This window comes from Arachis ipaensis, chromosome B01, assembly GCF_000816755.2.
Source record: "Arachis ipaensis cultivar K30076 chromosome B01, Araip1.1, whole genome shotgun sequence".
In the NCBI taxonomy this organism is placed as follows: domain Eukaryota; kingdom Viridiplantae; phylum Streptophyta; class Magnoliopsida; order Fabales; family Fabaceae; genus Arachis; species Arachis ipaensis.
The window spans coordinates 23,585,210-23,607,918 of NC_029785.2; the positions used below are offsets into that span (position 1 = coordinate 23,585,210).

Here is a 22,709-nt window from a genome sequence, read left to right on the forward strand (position 1 = left end):
TTTATAACTTTTATTAAATATATTATAAAAAAATTAAAGTAATTTTATGTTTAGATATCTCATATAAAAAGATATTTTTATCTATTAATTATATTTAGGTATAATAATATAAAAATATTTTTTTATTTATTGTGTAAAAATATCAAATATCTTTTTTTTAAGAAAAATATTAATATGAATTCTTAATTTATTCCTTTCTATAATGTTTACGGAAAAAAAAAGATTTAAAGGGCAAATGTGTTAAGGGCATTAAGTTATGATTCACTGTAGTTTTTTTTAGGGTAATAAATTTTTGATAAATTATTAATACATTTAGTTGCATCATATAAAGTAGCATATGTTGTGATATACGTGCATAATAAACCATGCAGTATACATTAGACTCAAGTTTATGATTTAAATGAGCGTATATAATTAGGGTAATTAGTTAAGACGTCGGGATTTAGCATGTTTAGCAAATATAGTGGTTTAGGATTTCAATAAGTTGACATAAGAGCTGCTTTGGACCTTTGAACCAGAACTTCATTTTCATTATTTTTGTGACAACACTACTAGACTAAATTAGTATTACAACTCAAAATACCAAAAATCCAACTACTAGAGATCAAAACCCATAGCCCAGTAACAGACAATGAACCCACCCAAACTATTAATTAATATAAACACTTTATTTACCCTAATTAACAAATTTAGCACAAACAAAAACTGAACCACGATGACGCTCCCTTACTGTTACTGCATAAACAAAGTTTATTTGACCACTATCCACAACCACGCATCACATTTCAACAGTGACACGTACATTCCGCATGACATGATGATTATGTTGGTAAGCACCACAGAACTTTCCAAGTATAAAACCCATAGTAGTAGCAGTGTGTGTGTGGGGGAGGGTGTGTATTGTGTAAGAAAAAAATACCATATTATATACTATTTTGTGGTACATCACCACATCAGTAATTATATTTAAATTAAAAAAATCGTCTAACCATGTGAAACCTTGAAAGGTTAAAAAAAGTTTCCAAAAGTATTTTACAGTAAATAATAAAACTCATAAATAAAATTAAATTTTTATAAGACTTTTCCTTCTTTACTTGTTATGGTAGCGTTTGTTTGCAGAGACTGGAACTGAGACTGGGAGACAGAGACTTAGTATTATGTTAAATTGGTACTTAAATTTCTGTCTCCGTATTCAAAATTTCAGTATTTCAGTACCTCCAAAAAATAAGGACACTGGAGACAGAAAATTTAAAAGACGGAGACAGAAATTTTAATTATAGTTTGTACCTATATTACCCCCATTCTAATTCAATAATTCAAACATTAACCCTAATATAAATTAGGGCATTCTTTGTTAACCCTCGTGACTCTATCTTCTCATTCTTCTTCAAGGTCATCACTACAGCCTCTGAAGCACCATTTCAAGAATAGCCACCTCATCGTCGCTGGCATAGCCACCGCTAGTTAAGTGATTTGCTGCTTTCAAGTTCATCTTTGTAGCCCCCATCTTCTCATCTCCTCGTTTTCTCCTTCAAAGGACAATCGAAGGACGAAGTTGCATTGCCGCCTTTCCCCGGTGCTGTCGACGTCAACCACCAACTTGTCGTCCTAGCTGCTCTGATCCAGGTTAGTTCTATACAAATGTTGTTTAATTTACTAATTCCTTTCATTTTTCGGTCCTGTCCTAATCTATGGATTTGTTTGTGACCTAGCAATAAGACTTCTCTCTTCTTCTAATATTCAATTTGATCTGTGGATTTAACCATTACTATTGTGTAATGCTTAAATCAAATTTATTTGTGTTTGAAAGGTGTATTTGTACTCAGAAACTCTTAAGCTTTTGTTTTGTTTGGCTACTTTGATTTGGGAAAATTAAAATTTGAAACGAGACAAGTTACTATTTTGATTGGTTTGTCATTATTTTGTTAATGGTGTGAAGTAGTAGCACTAAAGTTGAAGAAATTTGACGAACCAGATTTTCTGTCGGTAAAAAATTTCATAAATAAATCCCTGTTGTAAGTATAGTTTCTAAACCAACAGAGAATCCTTTCGTACAAAAGTTTGGTTGTCACAAGTAACAAACCCCTAATAAAATTGATAACCGGAGTATTTAAATCTATGGTCGTCTCTCAAAGAATTGCAGGGAGGTGTATTTATTATTGGTTATGGAAAAATATATTTTTGGGGTTTTTGAATAAGGAACAAGAAAAAGTAAATTGTAAGAATTAAATTAACAACTAATAAAGCTCTTAGCAAGGTATGAAAACTGGAAATCCTATCCTAGTTATCCTTATCAATTGTGATGAGAATTGTTCATTACTCCCACTTAGTTAACCCTTACTAAATAAAGAAAAGTCAAGTGGACTAATCAATTTGATTCCTCAAGTCCTAGTCAACTCCTAAGGAAAGACTAGCTTTAGAGGAATCCAAATCAACTAGCAAATTCCAATTATCAATCAACAAAGGAGTTTGATAACTCAAGTGTCACTAATTAATCAATTCAAGCTAAGAATATAAAAAGCGAAATTAAAATCATGAATCTGAAATACCTCAAATTGCATTAAATATAAAATCAAATCTAACATTGGAAGGTTCATAAACCAAATTGGGAAAATAAGTAATTAACAAGTGAAATAGATAAACTAAAGTACTAGAATAAATAAAAGTAGAAGAGAAACTAAATTAAAGGAACATTGAACTTGGAATTGGGAAGAAGAAGAAATCCTAACCTTAAGAGAAATCTTAAATCCTAAAACCTAGAGAGAGGAGAGAGCCTCTCTCTCCAAGAACTACATCTAAAACCTAAAATTATGAATATGAAAGTTGTATGATTGAATGAATGGATTCTCCCATTTTATAGCCTCTAATCTGTGTTTTCTGGGCCAAAAACTGGATCAAAAATAGCCCAAAAATCGCCCCAGTGATTTCTGATACGTCCACCACGCGGCAAAGTCACGCGTACGTGTCGTCCACGGGTACGCGTGGATTGCATTTTCTCCAGGTCACGCGTACGCGTGATCCACGCATGCGCGTCACCTATCTTCGGGGCAGCTATGAAAACTTATATATCGTTGCGAAGCCCCGGATGTTAGCTTTCCAACACAACTGGAACCGCTTCATTTGGACCTCTATAGCTCAAGTTATGATCGATTTAGTGCGAAGAGGTCAGGTTGGACAGCTCTACAATTCCTTCAGTTTCTTGTATTCCTTCCACTTTTGCATGCTTCCTTTCCATCCTCTAAGGCATTCCTGCCCTGTAATCTCTGAAAACACTTAACACACATATCATGGTATCGAATGATAATAAGAGAGGATTAAAATTAGTAAAATTTAAGAGCAACGAAGCATGTTTTCAATCATAGCACAAAATCAGGAAGGAAATTGTAAAACCATGCATTTTGTATGAATAAGTGTATGAAAGATTGATAAAATCCACTCAATTGAGCACAAGATAAACCATAAAATAGTGGTTTATCAAAATTCTTTGCCTAGTGTTGTAATGTAGTTTAGATTTTGTTCCTTTGCTGAAAAAATAGAGTAGAATGTCTGATTTCTATAATGTTAAAGGTGTTGTAATGTAGTTCAGGTTTAGTTGCTTGATTTATATCAATTTATCTGAATTTTCATGTTATGTGTCCTTTCAATTTCTCATATAAATATGCTTGATACAGAAACTAACCAAACAGTATTTCATGGCACCCACGTCGATTGGTGGATCACTGAACTTAATTAATTCTATTCCCTATTATGTTTGTACCAAAAAAGTTCACCATTTTGGGGGAGCTTCCCCCTTTTGTCAACTGTATATATATGCTTTGATTATTTTCAAATATCATAGAATAACACATCAACAAAATCATAAGGTCTATGCTCATTCAAGAACTCTACCCATATTCTTCTTCTTTTAATTTCCTTTCTGGTTGAGTTTGCATTTAAATTGGACTACAATAATAGGTTTAAGGGATTCACTAACTAATATTGTCTAGAAAAACAATTATGAAACTAAATTGATAAGTGAAATTATTGAATGTAAATGAAATCATATAAATATGCTTGATATGGCTTAGGTGATAATGATGGCACAGCTGATATTTTAGAGAGGATGGCTGACCATATCCAGCAATCTTTCGCTGACCAAAGGAAGAATGTCCAACTACTTGCTGATGCCATTGTTGGTGTGAATGAGAAGTTTAAGGTCGGGGAGAAGCTTACACAGCTTGGGTTTAGTGATGACGAGGTGGTGAAGGCAGCTTTGAAGTTTGCTGAGAGTCCAAATGTGTGTGCACACTTCTGAGGCTTGTCAGATTCACAGAAAATTGTCCTTGTGCGTTCCATTATCTGAAGTTGACTGTTGATCGACACTTGTTATGTGGATTTGGCTTATTAGGGTATTAAGTTTTTCACTATAGGATTTTAGTATGCATTAGATGGTTATATTAAGTTCCATTTCTGCATTTTGCTTAAGAATAGTTACTAATCTTGCTATCTAGGAATGATATTGTATTTGAATACTTTACTTATTTGCTCGTTTATCTTATCAGTGCATTACTGCTTTATAATTAACCTTTTTCAAATTATCTGAGAATGTATAAGTTCAATGATAACAAGCAATGAAGGAAATAGTGACAATTTTGAAAATTGTTTGTTTTGGAGGGTTTAATTAATCTAAGAGGTGCTTCCATGGAAGAAAATCATAAGGATTTTTCTTTCTCCTTGGTACATGCATTGTTGTTGTACTGCTTTCCTGTGTCAAACTCTTTGCATTTCTATTGGACAGTGAGCAACATGCATGTATCTTCAAATAAAGTCATGTACCTAAAGCCTTAACAAGAGCTTAATAAATCCTCGCACTAGGAATAATAAAGTTCATGGGGTTATGATGAAATGGTTTGTCCTTTTTTTTTTTAGGTCCAGATTGTGGTATACTTGTAATAATTAGAAAAATAGGCAACTTTGAACTTTTCTTATATGATTAAAATCAACAGGAATAAGATTACAATATGACTTGGAGTTAAAAGGGAGTGAAACAACATGTACGGTTATTAGACCAGCAATTGCTCATTTTTCAACAACAGAACATAACCTGCATATCCAAAAATTTAGGTGGCTTAATATTTTATGACAGTAGTCTCTCTGTTGATCACAATCCTTATAATTGTAAATTTAATTATATTAATTAGATCGTTATTAAGACTTCGAAGCATGTTTTCAATCATAGCACAAAATCAGGAAGGAAATTGTAAAACCATGCATTTTGTATGAATAAGTGTATGAAAGATTGATAAAATCCACTCAATTGAGCACAAGATAAACCATAAAATAGTGGTTTATCAAAATTCTTTGCCTAGTGTTGTAATGTAGTTTAGATTTTGTTCCTTTGCTGAAAAAATAGAGTAGAATGTCTGATTTCTATAATGTTAAAGGTGTTGTAATGTAGTTCAGGTTTAGTTGCTTGATTTATATCAATTTATCTGAATTTTCATGTTATGTGTCCTTTCAATTTCTCATATAAATATGCTTGATACAGAAACTAACCAAACAGTATTTCATGGCACCCACGTCGATTGGTGGATCACTGAACTTAATTAATTCTATTCCCTATTATGTTTGTACCAAAAAAGTTCACCATTTTGGGGGAGCTTCCCCCTTTTGTCAACTGTATATATATGCTTTGATTATTTTCAAATATCATAGAATAACACATCAACAAAATCATAAGGTCTATGCTCATTCAAGAACTCTACCCATATTCTTCTTCTTTTAATTTCCTTTCTGGTTGAGTTTGCATTTAAATTGGACTACAATAATAGGTTTAAGGGATTCACTAACTAATATTCTCTAGAAAAACAATTATGAAACTAAAATGGTAAGTGAAATTATTGAATGTACATGAAATCATATAAATATGCTTGATATGGCTTAGGTAATAATGATGGCACAATTATTTGTGTCAAGTGTGAACCACTTCACATTTTAATTACCAAATCTTCTTTTTTGCCTTTTGGAAGACTTTGATTTGCTTAAAGTAACTGAAAAATTTACTTTCAGTTTATAAAATGAGAGAGAAAAATCGATATTATCATTTCTATTGTGTTTCTATTGTATTTCCTGTTTTGATTTCCAATTGAAACTAAAATAAAATTAAAAAGTAAATAGTTACATGTCCTTTGATTCCAATTTCTTATTCTTATTTTTGGTTCTAAGAAGATATAGTAGATTTTGCATGAAGAAGTACTAGATTAAGTTGAATGTTTATGCTTTTTTTAATGTAATGACTTTGCTAGGAAGAAATGAAGCGGTTGAAAATTATATGCGTGTGTTTTTATGAAGAGATGAGATCCAAGCATTAAGATTTGATATTGTTTTTTATGCTTACATTATTTGTTTACTTTAGGGATAGAAGTAGTGGCCAACTGTTGTTAGGCGGAAGAATGAATAGTAGAATAGACGTGAGGCTTTAGAGCGTATTGTTGGTGAGGGTGATAGGAATTGTATTTGGGTGTTGAGAATGAACATAAATGCCTTTGCTAATTTGTGTGAGTTGCTCCAAGTTCAAGAAGGACTTAAAGAGGATGGTCATGTAAGCTTGCCATAGCAAGTTGCAACTTTCTTAATTATCTTAGCGCATCACAAAAAAAATCGTAGTTTGCAGGTTAGATTTTGTAGGTCCAGAGAAACAATTAGTAAGTATTTCAATAAGGTTTTAATGGTTGTTATACGTATTCAAAGCATTTTGTTTTCCAAGGCTACACTAGTTGAAGAGAATTGTCTTGACCCCACATGGAGAAGGTTTAAGGTAGAGCTTACTCGATTATGTATATGATTTGTTTTTGCCTGAAGGATTCTATATATGAGTATCATAACTTTCTATGGATTATAGGGTTACTTGGGAGTATTAGATGGCACTTATATAGAGGTGGCAGTCCCCGAGTCTGAAAAGGCAAGATATCGAACAAGAAAGGGTAAAATCTGCACCAATATCTTAGGAGTGTGTAACTGGGAGATGGGATTTGTTTATGTACTCAGTGGATGGGAGGGATTGGCATCTGATTCACGAATACTTCGAGATGCAATAACTCGTCGTAATAGTCTTAAGATACCCCACGGTAATTATGCCATCTTTGAATTTAAGCCTCTACATATAGCTTGAGTTCACGATAGTTAAGCTTACGTTGTTTGCATTACTTGTCTATAGATAATTACCATTTAGTTGATGTAGGGGTGTGCAAAAAAATTGGTTTCACTGAACTGAATTGAAACTGAACTGAAACTGTTTTAAATAAACCAGTTTTTTTTAAATAAAAAACTGAACTGAAACCATAGTTTTTATGAAAACCAGTTTATTAAAAACCAATTTTTATGGTTCAGTTTAGTTTTAAACCAAATTAAAACTGGTTTTATTTAAACTCTAAAATTAGTTTTTACATACTCTTTCTCTCTCCCTTCTCTCTCCTCTTTCTCCCCCCTCTCTCCCTTCTCTCTCTCTTTCCCCTTTCTTCCTTCTCTCCCTTCTCTCTCTCTCTCTCTCTCTCTCTCTCTGTCTCTGTCTCTCTTCCTCTCTCTCTCCTTTCACACTCTCTAAATGTAAAAACTAATTTTATATATGTTAAAAGTTAAAACTAGTTTTAGCCTATAAACCAGTTTAAACTGGTTTTTTCAATTAAAACTGGTTTTATTTTTATGAACTGGTTTAAACTGGTGCACTGTATTGTAAACTGATTTAAAACCAGTTTCTTATTTGACAAAGTCGTTTGGTTCAGTTTCTAAACCATTTAAAATGGTTTAGTATAGTTTCAGTTCAGTTTATGAAAAAACTGAACCATGAACACCCCTAAGTTGATGCTAGATACAAAAATGGTCCAGGATTTCTAGCATCGTATAGAGGCACTCGATATCATGTTAGAGAGTTGGCCCAAGGAGCACGTGCACCTCGCAATTACCAAGAATATTTTAATAGGGTTCATTCTTCTGCCAGGAATATTATTGAGTGATGCTTTGGTTTGCTGAAGAAGAGATGGTCAATCTTAAGAAGTCCTAGCTTTTACCCTCTAAAGACACAAACTCAAATAATTATTGCTTGTTGTTTGCTGCAAAACTTTATTCGAAAGAGTATGGATATGGATCCGGAGGAGCAATGTAACACCCTAACTATCAAAGCTTACGCTTCTGGCTGTGCGACTCTGATAGCTCTGGTGTTACGACGACTCTCAGAGTATTTAATACATAAATATGAGCCTGTTAAAAACTTTAAACCGTCTTACCGCTCCAAAATACTTTTTGATAGGCAACATACCTCTATACATACAATACAAAATTACAATACTCACAAAGAATACTTATAAATACTTATTATTAATTTACAAGTATTTCATATCAAAATCCTATCCCTCTTACAGAGCTTGCAAAATTAAACGCGAGGGAAACATAAATACTAAAACAATCCAAAATATCTTCTAAACAGAAAGAAATAAGCCTTTCCGAACCTCGTCGTCCTTAACATGAAAAGAGAAAAGACCTGTAGGGGAGTGAGAACATCGTCCTCGAAAGGGTTCTCAATAGAGCATTTTTTGAGGATTACTATAATAGGATACGTGAAAGTAAAACCGTTGTAGTGATTAATAACCACCTTATGCATACTTTCAAAATCCGATGATTTACCATTAAAATTCTGAAATTATTTTCTGAAAGAGGAAACTTTTATTTCTTCAAAAATTTCAAAAGCCTCTAAAAAAGTTTTTCCTAGACAGTATGAATGACCAACCTGCTCCAAGCATAGGTTCTTTAAGTCTATGCTGAACCAGTTTAGTTTTTCATACTTTTCTAAACTAGAAACATCAACCAAACATGGCCTTCGGTCCACCTCATAATCAACCACGGCCCTAGGCCCAAACAATCCAAGCAACAACCAATCACCACAGTCCAACAGAGTTTCAGTCGCAAACACAAGTAGGAAAGTTCAAGCACAACAAACAATTACTTCAAGTAGAGCAAATAGCAATTAAACATAATTAATCACATAGGCAAACCAAGTACAATATACACACCCAAACAACGTCACATAGATGCATATAATGTATGCCTGTCCTAGTGGCTGATGAGTCTCATCTGTCGGTTATAAAGCTAACCCGACAAGTCCTGGTAGCTAACCATTGGACTGTCCCTCTGTTGTGCATCCCCAACTCGAGTTATTCACAATCATAATCATAATCACACAACACCCACACTGGTGTTTATCCACGGGAGCGAGCTCATCCGAAACTTTCACAGTGTCCGGCCACACTTACGACATAGGGTCAACAGAGTATCGAGTCTCAACCTGGAGCACGTGGTGGCTAGCCACTGCTTTTACCCAAGGAAACTCATATCTCAGATAATTGGAAGTGCAACAATCACTTTATCAACTCAAAAATCATTCATATTTATACTCAGCCATCCGGCTCATAACATATTTCACAATCAGCCATAATTCATTATCATATACAGCCATTCCGGCTCATAACATAACATCACTTCCACCATCCAACATCATCAAACTCATAAAATCATCATTCGAGCCATAAATCACTTTTTCTCAGTTCACTTTACTTTGAAATCAAAGATCAATTTCTTCCAGCCTTGGCTTTAAAATCCCCATTCCTCAAATCATTTTCAGGCTCATAAGCCAATTTTCCTCAAACATAACTTCACCTTTTTAAAACATGGTTACTGAGCACGTGGTTGCTAGCCACTTCTTCTCAAATGTAAATTTCTCTTTTTAAAACAAAGTCACATTCCTCAACATCTTTCCATAACATTTCAAAAACCACACCAAATCAAAAGTCTTTCCTGAAAGATTCAAAATCATTCATCCTAAAATAGGATTTGGTGACAAAAGTTCCTCAGCAGAGTCTCAAGTCTTTAGGGGAGAATAACATAACTCATTTCCTCAAATTCACTTAAAATCTTTAAAACATTGGCTTCTTGATTTGAGTAATAAAAATAGAATCTAAGCCAAAACGAGTCGTGTAATCGATTACTCCTTTCAAAACCATTTCTTTTACTTAAACAAAACCATCTTCAATTCCATGATTAAATCTAAAGCATTTCAAACTGCTCAAAAATTGTTTTAGTCTTGCAAAAATTCAAAATTCAAAGAGCACTTAAAACTTTTCCTAAAACATTGAAAAATGAGACTTGTCAATATACATTCAATTTGAGACTTGTCAATAGACATTCAATTTCTTTCAAAGTCACTGAAACTCCTCCAATTGGAACCCTCAAGTCAAATTCAAAGGCATAAACCCTTTTCACATTTAAAACAGCCTTAAAACATAAGTTTCATCTAAATAACATGCTCCCAAAAGAGATACAATGCTTTTCTTAAGGAACAAGACTAAATCATAAATTCCTTTTTAAAAATTCATTTTAAAAGCATAAGTCATCCCTTTCTTAAATAATCCAAATAAAATAGTAGAAGTCTTTAACTCGTAATTTTCCAAATAACATTTCAATAAAGTCTCGGATTCTATCAAAATTTCGGCAGCACCTCCCCTAAAACTTGGACCTTGCCACCCTTTTCGGCTCCCAACTACACCATTTCGCAACCCTCTTCAATGGGTTCAAAACCAAATTAGTTCAAAAATCAAGTTAGTTCCAAAGGTACATCATTTTCAGATTTCAAGAACACCAATTCAACTAAAATCAACTTCCAACAGGATAAACTCGATTTCAAAGCTTTTACAAAATAACTTTAAAGAAGCATTTCAAGAACAGTTCATTTCACAAAACCAAACAATAATCCAGCCAAACTAGCATTCATACTCATCCAGGACAACCAACAATACATGAGACTTATACAATCACTCAAAGATACATTTTCTTCACGGCGAGGACAACGGTGGCACCAGGGACCCCGCAAAGACAACGACGGGCGCGTGCCAGTGGCGGCTTCTTCTCCTCTCCTTCCTCGGCTTTCTCTCTCTTTTCCCTCCCGGTGGCGACACGACGATGCGGCGGCAGTGACGCCCGCGCGGCGCCGTCCTCCTTCTCCCCTTCCCCTCTTTCGTGGATCCCTCTTCTCCCTCGTGCTCCCTTCCCCGATTCCCTTTCTGTTTCTTTCTCTTTTCTGTGTGTGTGTGTGTGTGTGACGTTAGAAGGGAGGGGGGTTGTGGCCGTTGTTGGTGTTTGGGGGGTTAGGGTTCAATTTAATAAAAGTTAGGGTTAGGGTTTATGTATGGAATTGGAGATTTTGGGGTTAATTTGGGTTGGTGTTAATTTTAATCAAATTAGATCTAGAGTATTAATTTGAAATCTAATTAAACACATAAATTTACTTTTAGAAATATTACTTATTGTATCAAATTACTAATTAGATGTCAATCAAATACTCTAATTGAAATTATAAGATAATGTAATTAATTTTCTTTATTCGTAAAACCTAAAGTATTAAATAATGAAAATATCCATTATTTAAAGTAAATTGTATAAAAGTTCTTGTTATTCCATAACTAATAATTTTGTAATTTAATATAGAAAATAATTCAATAATTATAAAATTTGATAAAATTCTAATTTGAATAGCCAAACCTCATTATTTTTGAATTTCTAAGACTTAAAGTTGTAATTAAGAAAATAATCCACAATTATAGAGTTTGGATGAAAACCTTAATTTATTTCAAATCTAATTAACCAAAACTGTCTTTAATTATTTTTAATAAAATAATTTCTGAAATTAAATCTATAAATAAGTATATGATTTGAGATTAGTTCAAAATAAGACTTTTCAAAAGTTCTGGGTCTTACAAGCAAGGTAGCATATTTGAGGAATATCTGCCTGATGGAGATGAAGCACAGGACGAAATGATTGAGGTGGTTGAAAACACGAACGAGTGGACACACTAGCGTGACAATATAGCAACTGAGATGTATGAAGTGGCGAACAAGTCGTATGGAGTAGTAATAGCTTAATTTATGTTGTAGCAGAGTAATGAACATTGTAATCGATTAAGTAGTGTTGTAATAGCTGCATTTTAATTTATAAGACTTGTTGTGAAGGAAAACATTGTAATAGCAGCTTTTTATTTCTAATAGCAACTAATTGTTTGTGGTTTAGGGTAAAATATTTGTTTTTACTTATGGAGTGATTTGTGGTTTATTTGTGGTTATTTATATTAATTTTGTTAGGATTTAGTTATGTTAATTACGATAGTTACACTTGTTGTATTTTCTTATGGTTAATTATGTTAATTTTGTTAGGTGGAAATGGACAACAAATGCATGTGGAATTATGAAGATACTAATACTTTTGTTGGCTTCATGGAGGAGTTTGTAGTAGATGGTCAGAGAGCTGACTATGGTCAATTCAAACCCGGAACATTTGAGAAACTAGCTCTGAAGATGCTGGAGGCCTTCCCTAGGTGTACCCTAACTGCGAAACACTGCAAGAATAAGCATAAGCGGTTGAAGGAGAAGTATCAGTACGCCGTTGACATGCTTGGATGCAGTGGATTTGGCTGAAATCATGAAAAATAATGTGTTAAGGTTGACAGCAAAGATTTCCTTGATACATGGTTGAAGGTCAATGTGATTCATACTTTCTATTATAGCATATAAGCATTTGTCTCCCTTTAGTTATCTTTCTTTTTGGATTTGTAGAAAACTATACGGTCTGTTCTAAATTTCTGAGCCACTTTCAAATTTGTTTGTGTGTTTGTTTTAGTATGGTTATGTGGACTAATGTAGATGATCAATGTAGGTTTTGTTGGATCATCTATCTGACTATATGAGTGGATGAAGGTAGATTAAGTAAGGGCAGGTATTAGAGTTTGCATAACAAATCCGTGGTGGTGGATTGTTAGATTGGATACATGGGAGAGAAGAACAAGGCTGTCATTTCATTTTCCTTTCTTAGCTAAATAGTGTGTGTGTTGAATGGATCATGCTTTTCATTATTTCGCTTTTTTGGAATATTTTGTTTAGACAGGTTTGTAAAATCCTGTTTATATGTTCACAGGCACATCCAACCAAGTTCTATAGTCCTGGCAAGTCCTTTCCTCTATTTCACCGGCTGGAGGGTATATTTGGTAGGGATAGAGCCATGGGAGCAGGTGCAGTTAGTGACTTTGATGCAGAGGAACATGTTAATGAAGAGACTGAAGGCCCAACAATTGCTTAAGAATAGTTAGTGATCTTGCTATCTAGGGATGATATTGTATTTGAATACTTTACTTATTCGTTCGTTTATCTTATCAGTGCGTTACTGCTTTACAATTAACCTTTTTCAAATTATCTGAGAATGTATAAGTTCAATGATAACAAGTAATGAAGAAAATGGTGAAAATTTTGAAGAGTATTTGTTTTGGAGGGTTTAATTAATCTAAGAGGTGCTTCCATGGAAGAAAATCATAATGATTTTTCCTTCTCCTTGGTGCATGCATTGTTGTTGTACTGCTTTCCTATGTCAAAATATTTGTGTTAGAAATAAGTGTGTATGTCCAACAAAATACTATCATGAATTTTACGATAGGGATCGTAATAATGAGATATACATTTTTTGAGTACTTTTAATTTAAATTATTCTTATTCGTAGAATCACTAAAATTGGGACATTAGTGATTCGGGTAGATTAATAGATCTCATTCATTAAATTATATATATAAAGGGTATATATAGAGATATAACCATTGAAATGGCTCACTCTAAGAATTCCTAATGGTTATAGTTACCGTATATTTGTCAATAGGATATTCTTATGATGAACATAATATTAGAATTTTCCTTTGACCTGCGACTATCATAGTAATTGACAATGTATTTATTATACTTTGATTCTGGACACCTAATACCATACGGTGCTAGTTGAATGGACATTGGGTATGATTTAAATACTTGTAGAATTAATGATTAGTCAATATGGAATCCATCAACTATGGTAATGAGTTTGAGCTCTACGATTATAATGAATAAAATAAACAATGCATTGGCCAAGGAGTTTAAATAAATTAAGAAATGAGTTTCTTAAGGCATTCATAATTCATTATAATAATGGTAATAAGTTAGAGTTTGACAATCAAACCGTACTCTAAAACTTAGCCAAGAGTTGAAAAGATGGAAGGAGTTATATTTGTTGTTCATCTTGGGTTCTTAGTAAAAATATTATTACTTCATACTATCGGGTCGTCAAGGAGTATTGCTAGATGCCAACCTTGATTAGTAAATTTAGTACGATTAATTTACTACCCGCTTAGTATTGAACCTGTGGGGTCACACACTAACGAGTGTTCTAATCCTTAGTAAATAATTATTATTATTTTGATTTGATCAAATAAATAATTATATTAATTCAAATGGAATATTATTATATTCTTTGCTAGCACAATGAATATAATAATATAATAATTGAGAACATGAAATAATTAATTATTTATTCTATGATGAGTTTTAAATATGGATAAGATCCTAATTGATTCTATTTCAAATTAAGTTGTAATTTGATTCATAGATTAGTCACCAATCTCATACTATATATATGTATATGGTAAAAGAAAATATATACAACTTTTTCTTCTACCTCCACATATACATATATTCCAATTCTTAGTGAAGAATTGCTGGTGCAAAGAGTTGCTGAAAGTTTCTCAATTAAATCCATTGGTCAAAGAGTTTACAACAAGGATCAATCTCGGTGTGGATACGCGTACTTTCAGCAACTCCTTGCACTAGTAATTCTTCACTAAGAATTGGAATATATGTATATGTGGAGGTAGAAGAAAAAGTTGTATATATTTTCTTTTACCATATACATATATATAGTATGAGATTGGTGACTAATCTATGAATCAAATTACAACTTAATTTGAAACATATTTAAAACTCATCATAGGATAAATAATTAATTATTTCATGTTCTCAATTATTATATTATTATATTCATGGTGCTAGCAAAAAATATAATAATATTTCATTTGAATTAATATAATTATTTATTTGATCAAATCAAAATAATAACAATTATTTACCAAGGATTAGAACACTCGTTAGTGTGTGACCCCATAGGTTCAATACTAAGCGGGTAGTAAATTAGTCGTACTAAATTTACTAATCAAGGTTGGTGTCTAGCAACACTCCTTGACGACCCGATAGTATGAAGTAATAATATTTTTACTAAGTACCCAAGATGAACAAAAAATATAACTCCTTCCATCTTTTCAACTCTTGGCTAACTTTTAGAGTACGGTTTGATTGTCAAACTCTAACCTGTTACCATTATTGTAATGAATTATGAATGTCTTAAGAAACTCATTTCTTAATTCATTCAAACCCCTTGGCCAAGACATTATTTATTTCATTCATTATAATCGTAGAGTTCAAACTCATTACCATAGTTGATGGATTCCATATTGACTAATCATTAATTCTACAAGTATTTAATTCATACCCAATGTCCATTCAACTAGCACCGTATGGTATTAGCTGTCCGAAATCAAAGTATAACAAATACATTGTCAATTACTATGATAGTCGTATGTCAAAGGAAAATTCTAATATTATGTTCATCATAAGAATATCCTATTGACAAATATACGGTAACTATAACTATTAGAAATTCTTAGAGTGAGCCAGTTCAATGGTTATATCTCTATATATACTATATATATATAATTTAATAAATGAGATCTATTAATCTTCATCGAATGAGAACAGTGAGCAACATGCATGTATCTTCAAATAAAGTCATGTACCGAAATCCTTGACAAGAGGTTAATAAATCCTCGCACTAGGAATAATAAAGCTCTTTAAAGGGTTTATAATGAAATAGTTTGTCCTTTTTTTGGGGGGTCCAGATTGTGGTATACTTATAATAATCAGAAAAAGAGGCAACGTTGAACTTTTCTTATATGATTAAAGTCAACAGGAATAAAATTACAGTATGACTTGGAGTTGAAAAGGGAGTGGAGCAACATGTACGGTTATTAGACTAGCAATTGCTCATTTTTCCACCTAAATTTCTGGATATGTAGGTTATGTTAGACTAGCAATTGCTCATTTTTCAGCTACAAAACATAACCTACATATCCAGAAATTTAGGTGGCTTAATATTTTATGACAGTAGTCTCTCTGTTGATCACAATCTTTACAATTGTAAATTTAATTATATTAATTATATCGTTATTAAGACTTATGTCAAACACAAGCATTTGTTTTAAGTCTTCCTTGCTTGTTTGTTGGTGATTTCAGCATGAAGTTTATTGTTATGTACTCATTTTATATTTAAAAGAAATATACAGAAACATGTACTTAAACTAATTTACACAATTTTTCATTTTCTTGTTTCAATTCAAATGTCAAACTACAACTTAAACAATAATACTATGACCAGGACAATACAGATTACAGAAACAAAAAGTTGAAAGACTGCTAACAATTTCATAAATACAACATCATTATGCAAATTTTCAACTCGTTCGATCGACTTCAAATTGGAATTCACATGACAAGAGCGATCATCTGTAACTTCAGAATGTTAGATACTTGGACCTGTCCATCTAAACCATCCACATCGTCTTACAAGATAGGCATAATACTTTCTACCCGGGTTGAGACTTGTAATGGAGCTCTTAAACCACACTCACAAAAATGTTTAGCATGTCGCTGCCGTAGGACCCACTTGTAGATCTTCTACTTATAGAATCCATTGTTTACCAGACTGCTATACAATTAAGAGTAAGCAAAAATCAAAATAGCAATCAAGAAATAGTAATACAACACAAGAATCAATCGACTAGTCCAAATAAAATTATTTAATAGCTAATCAAAACAAATTTTCTTGCGAATTTCAGATTGAATATTGTATAACATCATACTTAATCTTGTGAATCGGACAAATCAAATTGAGAGAATACATTCCCAATTCAATCCAATTCTAATCTTCTAAATATTTCGATGCTTTTACAGTTTTACCTCCTCCATTCTTCCACCTTGCCGTTTTGAGAAACACACTCCCAAGCACCACTACAAGATATTTAGTTATTTGTGGAGGTTTTTTAATGGAGGTTTTTAGAAACCTCCATAAAATAATTTATTTGTGGCAATTTATCAAACTCCCAATCATGATTATGGACAAACTCCCACTTTTTAAGCATAGTTAAAACTCCCATCCAAACAAAACGAAACCACCAAAAAAAAAAAAAAAGAATGGTGAAAAACTAAAAAACCCTAAACAGAACTTTTTTGATTCCAATGGAGGAGACACAGCGATGCCGCATCTCCAACTCATTCCGCCACCACCGACTTACCCGCATCTGAGCCTACATCAACGCGCCACCGTGCTAGAGCTCTGAAGCCCAAGGCCAGCTCCCTCTCACTATAGCGCATCATATCCACACGGCGTCGCTACTGCGTCGTCTTCCCCGACAGATTTTGCCACTTGTTCTGCTTTTGCTCCGGCGGATGTGAAGCACTCGGAGAACGGTTTGGGCATAGACTCAGTGCCGATGGCTGAGGAGATCTGAGAGAAGAGCGAAACAGAGAGATTCAGAGAGGAGAGAGAGCTCGCATCGCCATCATCACTGCCGTCGCCACTGCGGTTTATCGCCTCTCCAGATCTGGTTGCAACGCCCAAGGCTCTGAGGATGTTCCGTTACGACCTCCTCGACGAGACGCAGAACAAGCTCGATTACATCCTCTCTCTCACCGTCAAGAACTTGCTCGAGCGCTGCCTCCATATTCTCGTCTTCAAGTCTGGTATAGCCAAGTCCATTCACCAGCGCTACATTAGGTCTTTTTACATCTTTCAACATTTTCCCTCAATTTAGGATTTTTAAATTCCTAATTTTCTATCACTCATGTTTCTTTGTTTTTTGTGCTTCCTGTAAAGTTTAGAATCTAACTTCCTAAACATTCAAGTAGCTCAAAATTAAAGCCACAGAGGAGGTTGATTAAGCTGGAGGCTTTGGAGAAAGTCATCCATGAATGAATAGGTTTGTTGTCTGTCATATAGCTCAAAATCTTACATATGTCAATTTCTAAGGTAATTGTCTTGCAAATAAGTATCTGCATAAATTTGCTGCTACTGACTGTGTAACCTTATTGCATTCTACAGATGCTCCCGGAGCACCTAGGCAGTGGTGGTTTGGCGGGGGGACTGACTTGACTCCTTCTTACATTTTCGAGGAGGATGTTAAACATTTCCATTTGGTATATTCTCAATACAAAAAATATTAGTTCATGACATTTTTGTGATTTAGATTTAGCATTTTGGGGAGAAAACAAGTCAAGTAAAACACTAATGAACCATAGTTCTGCTGTTCTAAAATGGCACTTCACATTCATGTATTGATCGATCATTTGGAGGTTGTTATGTGCTCTGAAACTTTTCCCGCTCACTTTAATTTTCTGTTTAAGAACTGTATTCCATGTAATGAAACTTCTCTTCATGGCTAGGTTAAACTTAAAGAACTTGAAGCTAATCTGCTTGAGAATAAGGCAAATAATTAGAAGTTGCAACACACCTACAACGAGCTGGTAGAATATAAGCTTGTTTTGGAGAAGGTAAGGTTTGCTAAGTACAACAATAATAGCTACAAATTGCCATCACCAAATTCGATAGGTTCTACTATTTTTAAATTATATGCAGATTGTAAGTATAGATGGAAACATTATGCTTAGGCTCAACAGAGCAGTGGGTTGCTTCTTCGCGTGTTTCAGGAACAACGATAACCATCGTTGCCGCACTCATCTGACCGCCAACTCTTATAGTTCCACCGTAAATCTTCTTTTTCTTTTTTATATCTTAAATTTAGTTTAATTTTTTCCCTTTCGGCTCTTAGCTCTCAAGAATCTCTCAAGAAAATCATTGTTATTGTGGAAACTCAGATTTAATCTTCTGATTGATGATTGAATCTCGGCTTTCTCAAATTGACGGATTTGAAATGGTGGAATTGAGCTGAATTTACGTATTTTTTTATTTGTTCTAATTTGAAAATTGGTATTGATTTTCAGGATGTTCTGGTATCTCGAAACAGCTATTCCTCTGTGTTTCGAGCTCAAGGTATTTCACTGTTGCTTTTTTTCTCTTTGTTGTTACATTTTCTTAGTTTCTTATGTATATTTTTTTTCTATTTTCTTTTACTGATAATGTGATTCACATTTGAAAAGAGAAAGAAGATTGTGCAATCAATTGCAGTGATGTTTTGGAATTTCAGGGAGATGACTTGGGGCTTAAGGATGAGGTATGATCATTACCATAGTTTAGCATCACTGTAGCATCAAAACCTAGTTTTCCCTAAGTGGGGCATTGAGGGAAGCATAATTAATTTTCTATTAGGCTATACGAATAAAAATGAATCCGGTTGCGTGTCTGAGTTCTATTGGACAAGTGTATGTTGTGAATTTATAAACCCTTTTAGTCTGAGAATTTTTTAATCTTTAATATTAACACATACCAGGAACTAGTCAACTACAAGCAGCGTGTAATAACCTTAATTTGGAACCTCGTTTGTTTGATCAACTTTATTCAAACTTTACTTTTTATAACTCATTGATCACTCTCTCAATTTTGTACTAACATTTTAAAGAATAGTGTATCATCATGATATACTGGTGCGCTGTCCAAATACATCCAAATTAAAAATTGTCTTAGTTTAGATGGATTATATTTAATTACATCAAGAANNNTGTTAGCATGTTACATTCTTACTCTATTTACAACTTTCATTATATACTTTCCTGAAGTACAATTTTTTCTTTTGTTCTTTTCTTTTGTTTTTTGCTTCAAGTCTTAATTTTTTTTTGGTTTTGCTGTGTATTATTTCAGGCATATACGAGCGAGTTGCAGCTTAAAGTGGATCACTTGCTGGAAAAGAATGCAAAACTCAAGAGACAGCAACAAAAGGCATGCATCTTCATTTTTATACATAAATACACACATTTTAGTTACTAGTGATTTTGTTTGTTTATGTTTATGTTTCAATATTTCATCAAGTGAACCTTATATTCATTTAGTTCTTGCAAAATGGAATCTGGTTTAACTTTGTGCGTTTGTATAGTGTGTTTCTAATTTCTTATCATTGTACTACTTTATCATGGAACAATCTAACAACTTGTAGCTTTGTGGCTTTGTGCTACTATTCTCTGTGCAAAACAGCTGAAGAAATGTTTAATAACTCTAGAACTTAGATGGTTTGTACATTATAGCTGTAATTTGTATAGTGTGTTTCTGGGATTTGACTTTTATCTCTGGGATTTGACTCATGTGGCATTTGTATAGTGTGTTTCTAGTTTCTTAACTTTATTTGCGGTTGAAGATATGCTCTTCTATCTATTGATGGTTATGTCATCTCATGCAGCTACATAGAGTAATATTCTATAGTTATAATCTCTTCTATAGTTATATTCTATAGTTATAATCTCATGCAGCTTCTGTCTATTGATGGTTATGTCATCTCATGCAGCTTCATGGTTATTAACCAAATGAATATTCTATAGTTATGTCATCTCATGCAGCTTCTGTCCTTAATTTGATATTCTGTCTATTAAATATTTCTTTTTAATAATAAATATTTAGTAGTGTAATAATAATGTAGATTAATTTTTAAAAATTATATTGATTGGTTTGAAACCTCCACAAAATAGCTATTATTTTTAAAATGAAAAAGTCTTTCTGTGGGGGTTTTAAACCGTCACAAACATTGACCAAGAACTGCCACAAAAGTTCAATATAAAACCCCCACTAAACACACACAAAACCTCCACTGAATAGATTGTGGAGGTTTTTAAAAACCCCCACTAAAGACCTCGTGGCACCTCAAATTTTGGGGGTTTTAGGAACCCCCACAAACCATTTCGTGGGGGTTATAAACCTCCACAAATAAGAGAAAAACTGCCACAAATAAACAAAAACCCTGTAGTGCACATTTACTAGCAAACTAACTAATATCATAAGTCACAAAGTTGGGGGAGAAAATGTTGCTTCAAGATAAAACTATAAAACATTCCCAAGCATAGTCAACAGCAATTCAAATCATCAAAGCATAATTCATATGTGTGCCTTTAACATAGCTAGGTTACTAACAGAGAAACTCAACAACATTTAAGAAGTTTTGGATTTTTCCATAGGTGTATGAGAAAAGTATACAACCTCAATAATTCAAGATAATATACCATAATAAGTGTGTACTAATTCTGGTAAGGAAAAAGAGTGATAATAAGAACATAATTATGATAAATAGTTCTCAAGTAATCTTCTTTGTTTTTCTATATAGTAATTATCATAAATTAATTTATAAAATTAACAATCACAAAGTTAACAAATGATGAAATCAGCAATCAGCAATCACAAATTCACAAATCTTAAAAATAGATGAAATAGAAATAAAAAATATAAAGCAAATGAGGGCAAATCAGAAATCAGCAATCACAACTTTAGAAATTTTTAAAAATTGATGAAGCACAAATCAGCAATTTTAAGCAAATCAGGGCAAATCACAAATCAAAAAATGAGGGATTTACACTTTTCATCCATATGAGGCCAAATAAAAAAATGATGAATTCACAAATTAAAAAATGAGCGATTCACAAATGCCATACCAAATTATCAAATTTGAACTCACAAAATAAACAAGCAAATAAGGTAAAAATTGACAGAGGACACCAAGTCCGTTGAGAGAAAGAGGGAGACCAGAGACAGCTCCGAGATGGTGGCAACGCAAACCCACGACGGCGCAAACGGCGGCAAGGACACAATCCTGAGGAAGTAACTGGCGCCACGAAGGTGAATCGATGGAGAATTGGAGACACAGTCCTTGGAGGTGCTACTAGCGACCAAAAAGACCAGAGAATTCCTTCACAGGAAAGGAGAGGAGAAAGGGTAGAGGAGAGGAGAAAGGGGGTTAGGGTTGCATTCTGAGAAAAATCAAATTGGATTTGGGGGTTAAGGTTGTATTTTAAAATTAAGGGCGTTTTTTGTAATTTTAAGTTTTTTAGTCTCTACTTTTATTTCAAATCAAATAGAATACTGAGACATAATTCAGTCTTGTACACTTCTACACTAAACACAATATTGATACTTATTTCTGTCATTGTCTCTCAAGCTCTGTCTCTCAATCTCAGTCTCTGTCTCGCAAACAAACGCTACCTTAGAAATTAAACTTGCAAGTTGCAAAGACATCCTAATAAAAGAAATAGCTTCTTTATTTTTTCGGTATGTAATACACTAAAAAATCAACTAGTTGTTGCTATTTTTATTTTGTCAAGCACAAGTCCTTTCCTAAATCGCCAAAAAGAGCATTTATAACTTTTTTTTTATTTATTGGCTCATTTGACAAAAAGAACTCTTGAAGGTTGAAGAGATAGTTTTAGACTTTCAATTGAAATAACAAATACATTTTCTAATACAAAAAAAAAACACATTTTCACGTCCCAAAAAATAAGAAACAAATATGTATCTTTGTATTTAAAGGAAAGGCCTAAAGGTGAGTTTTTGGGTGAACTTTCTTGTTTCAATGAGTGGTCAAAATAAAAATTTTCACACATACATAAAATTTGTACGGATAAAAGAAGAATGCAATAAGTTAGAAGATAAAATTTTGTTGGATGTTGTTTAAGAGCCCATAATGTATACCCATGTAGTGTGTGTGAGTGTATTGTGTGGGTGTGTACTGCATGGATGTAATGTCTAGGATTGGAGGCTGTCCAATCCACTTGACCAAAAAAAAAAAAAAAAAGATAAAACT

The 22,709-nt window shown here is 33.2% G+C and overlaps 1 protein-coding gene across 10 annotated transcripts; it reads left to right on the forward strand.

Moving 5' to 3' along the window:
• LOC107627541 lies at positions 17,107–20,368 on the forward strand. Of its 10 annotated transcripts, XR_001617583.2 has the most exons (8): positions 17,109–17,755; positions 17,860–17,957; positions 18,080–18,174; positions 18,421–18,528; positions 18,614–18,742; positions 18,979–19,027; positions 19,135–19,208; positions 19,793–20,368. XR_001617583.2 is itself a non-coding variant. In XM_016330389.2 (7 exons), the coding sequence occupies exons 4-7, from the start codon at positions 18,608–18,610 to the stop codon at positions 19,916–19,918; spliced, it is 384 nt and encodes a 127-aa protein (XP_016185875.1). In that variant the 5' UTR covers positions 17,107–17,755; positions 17,855–17,957; positions 18,080–18,174; positions 18,421–18,607; the 3' UTR covers positions 19,919–20,368. The 10 variants fall into 10 exon arrangements, 9 of the variants coding, with proteins under 9 accessions (XP_016185875.1, XP_016185864.1, XP_020974920.1 ...); XM_016330389.2 differs by having other exon boundaries at positions 17,107–17,755; positions 17,855–17,957; positions 18,421–18,742; XM_016330378.2 differs by having other exon boundaries at positions 17,107–17,755; positions 18,421–18,742.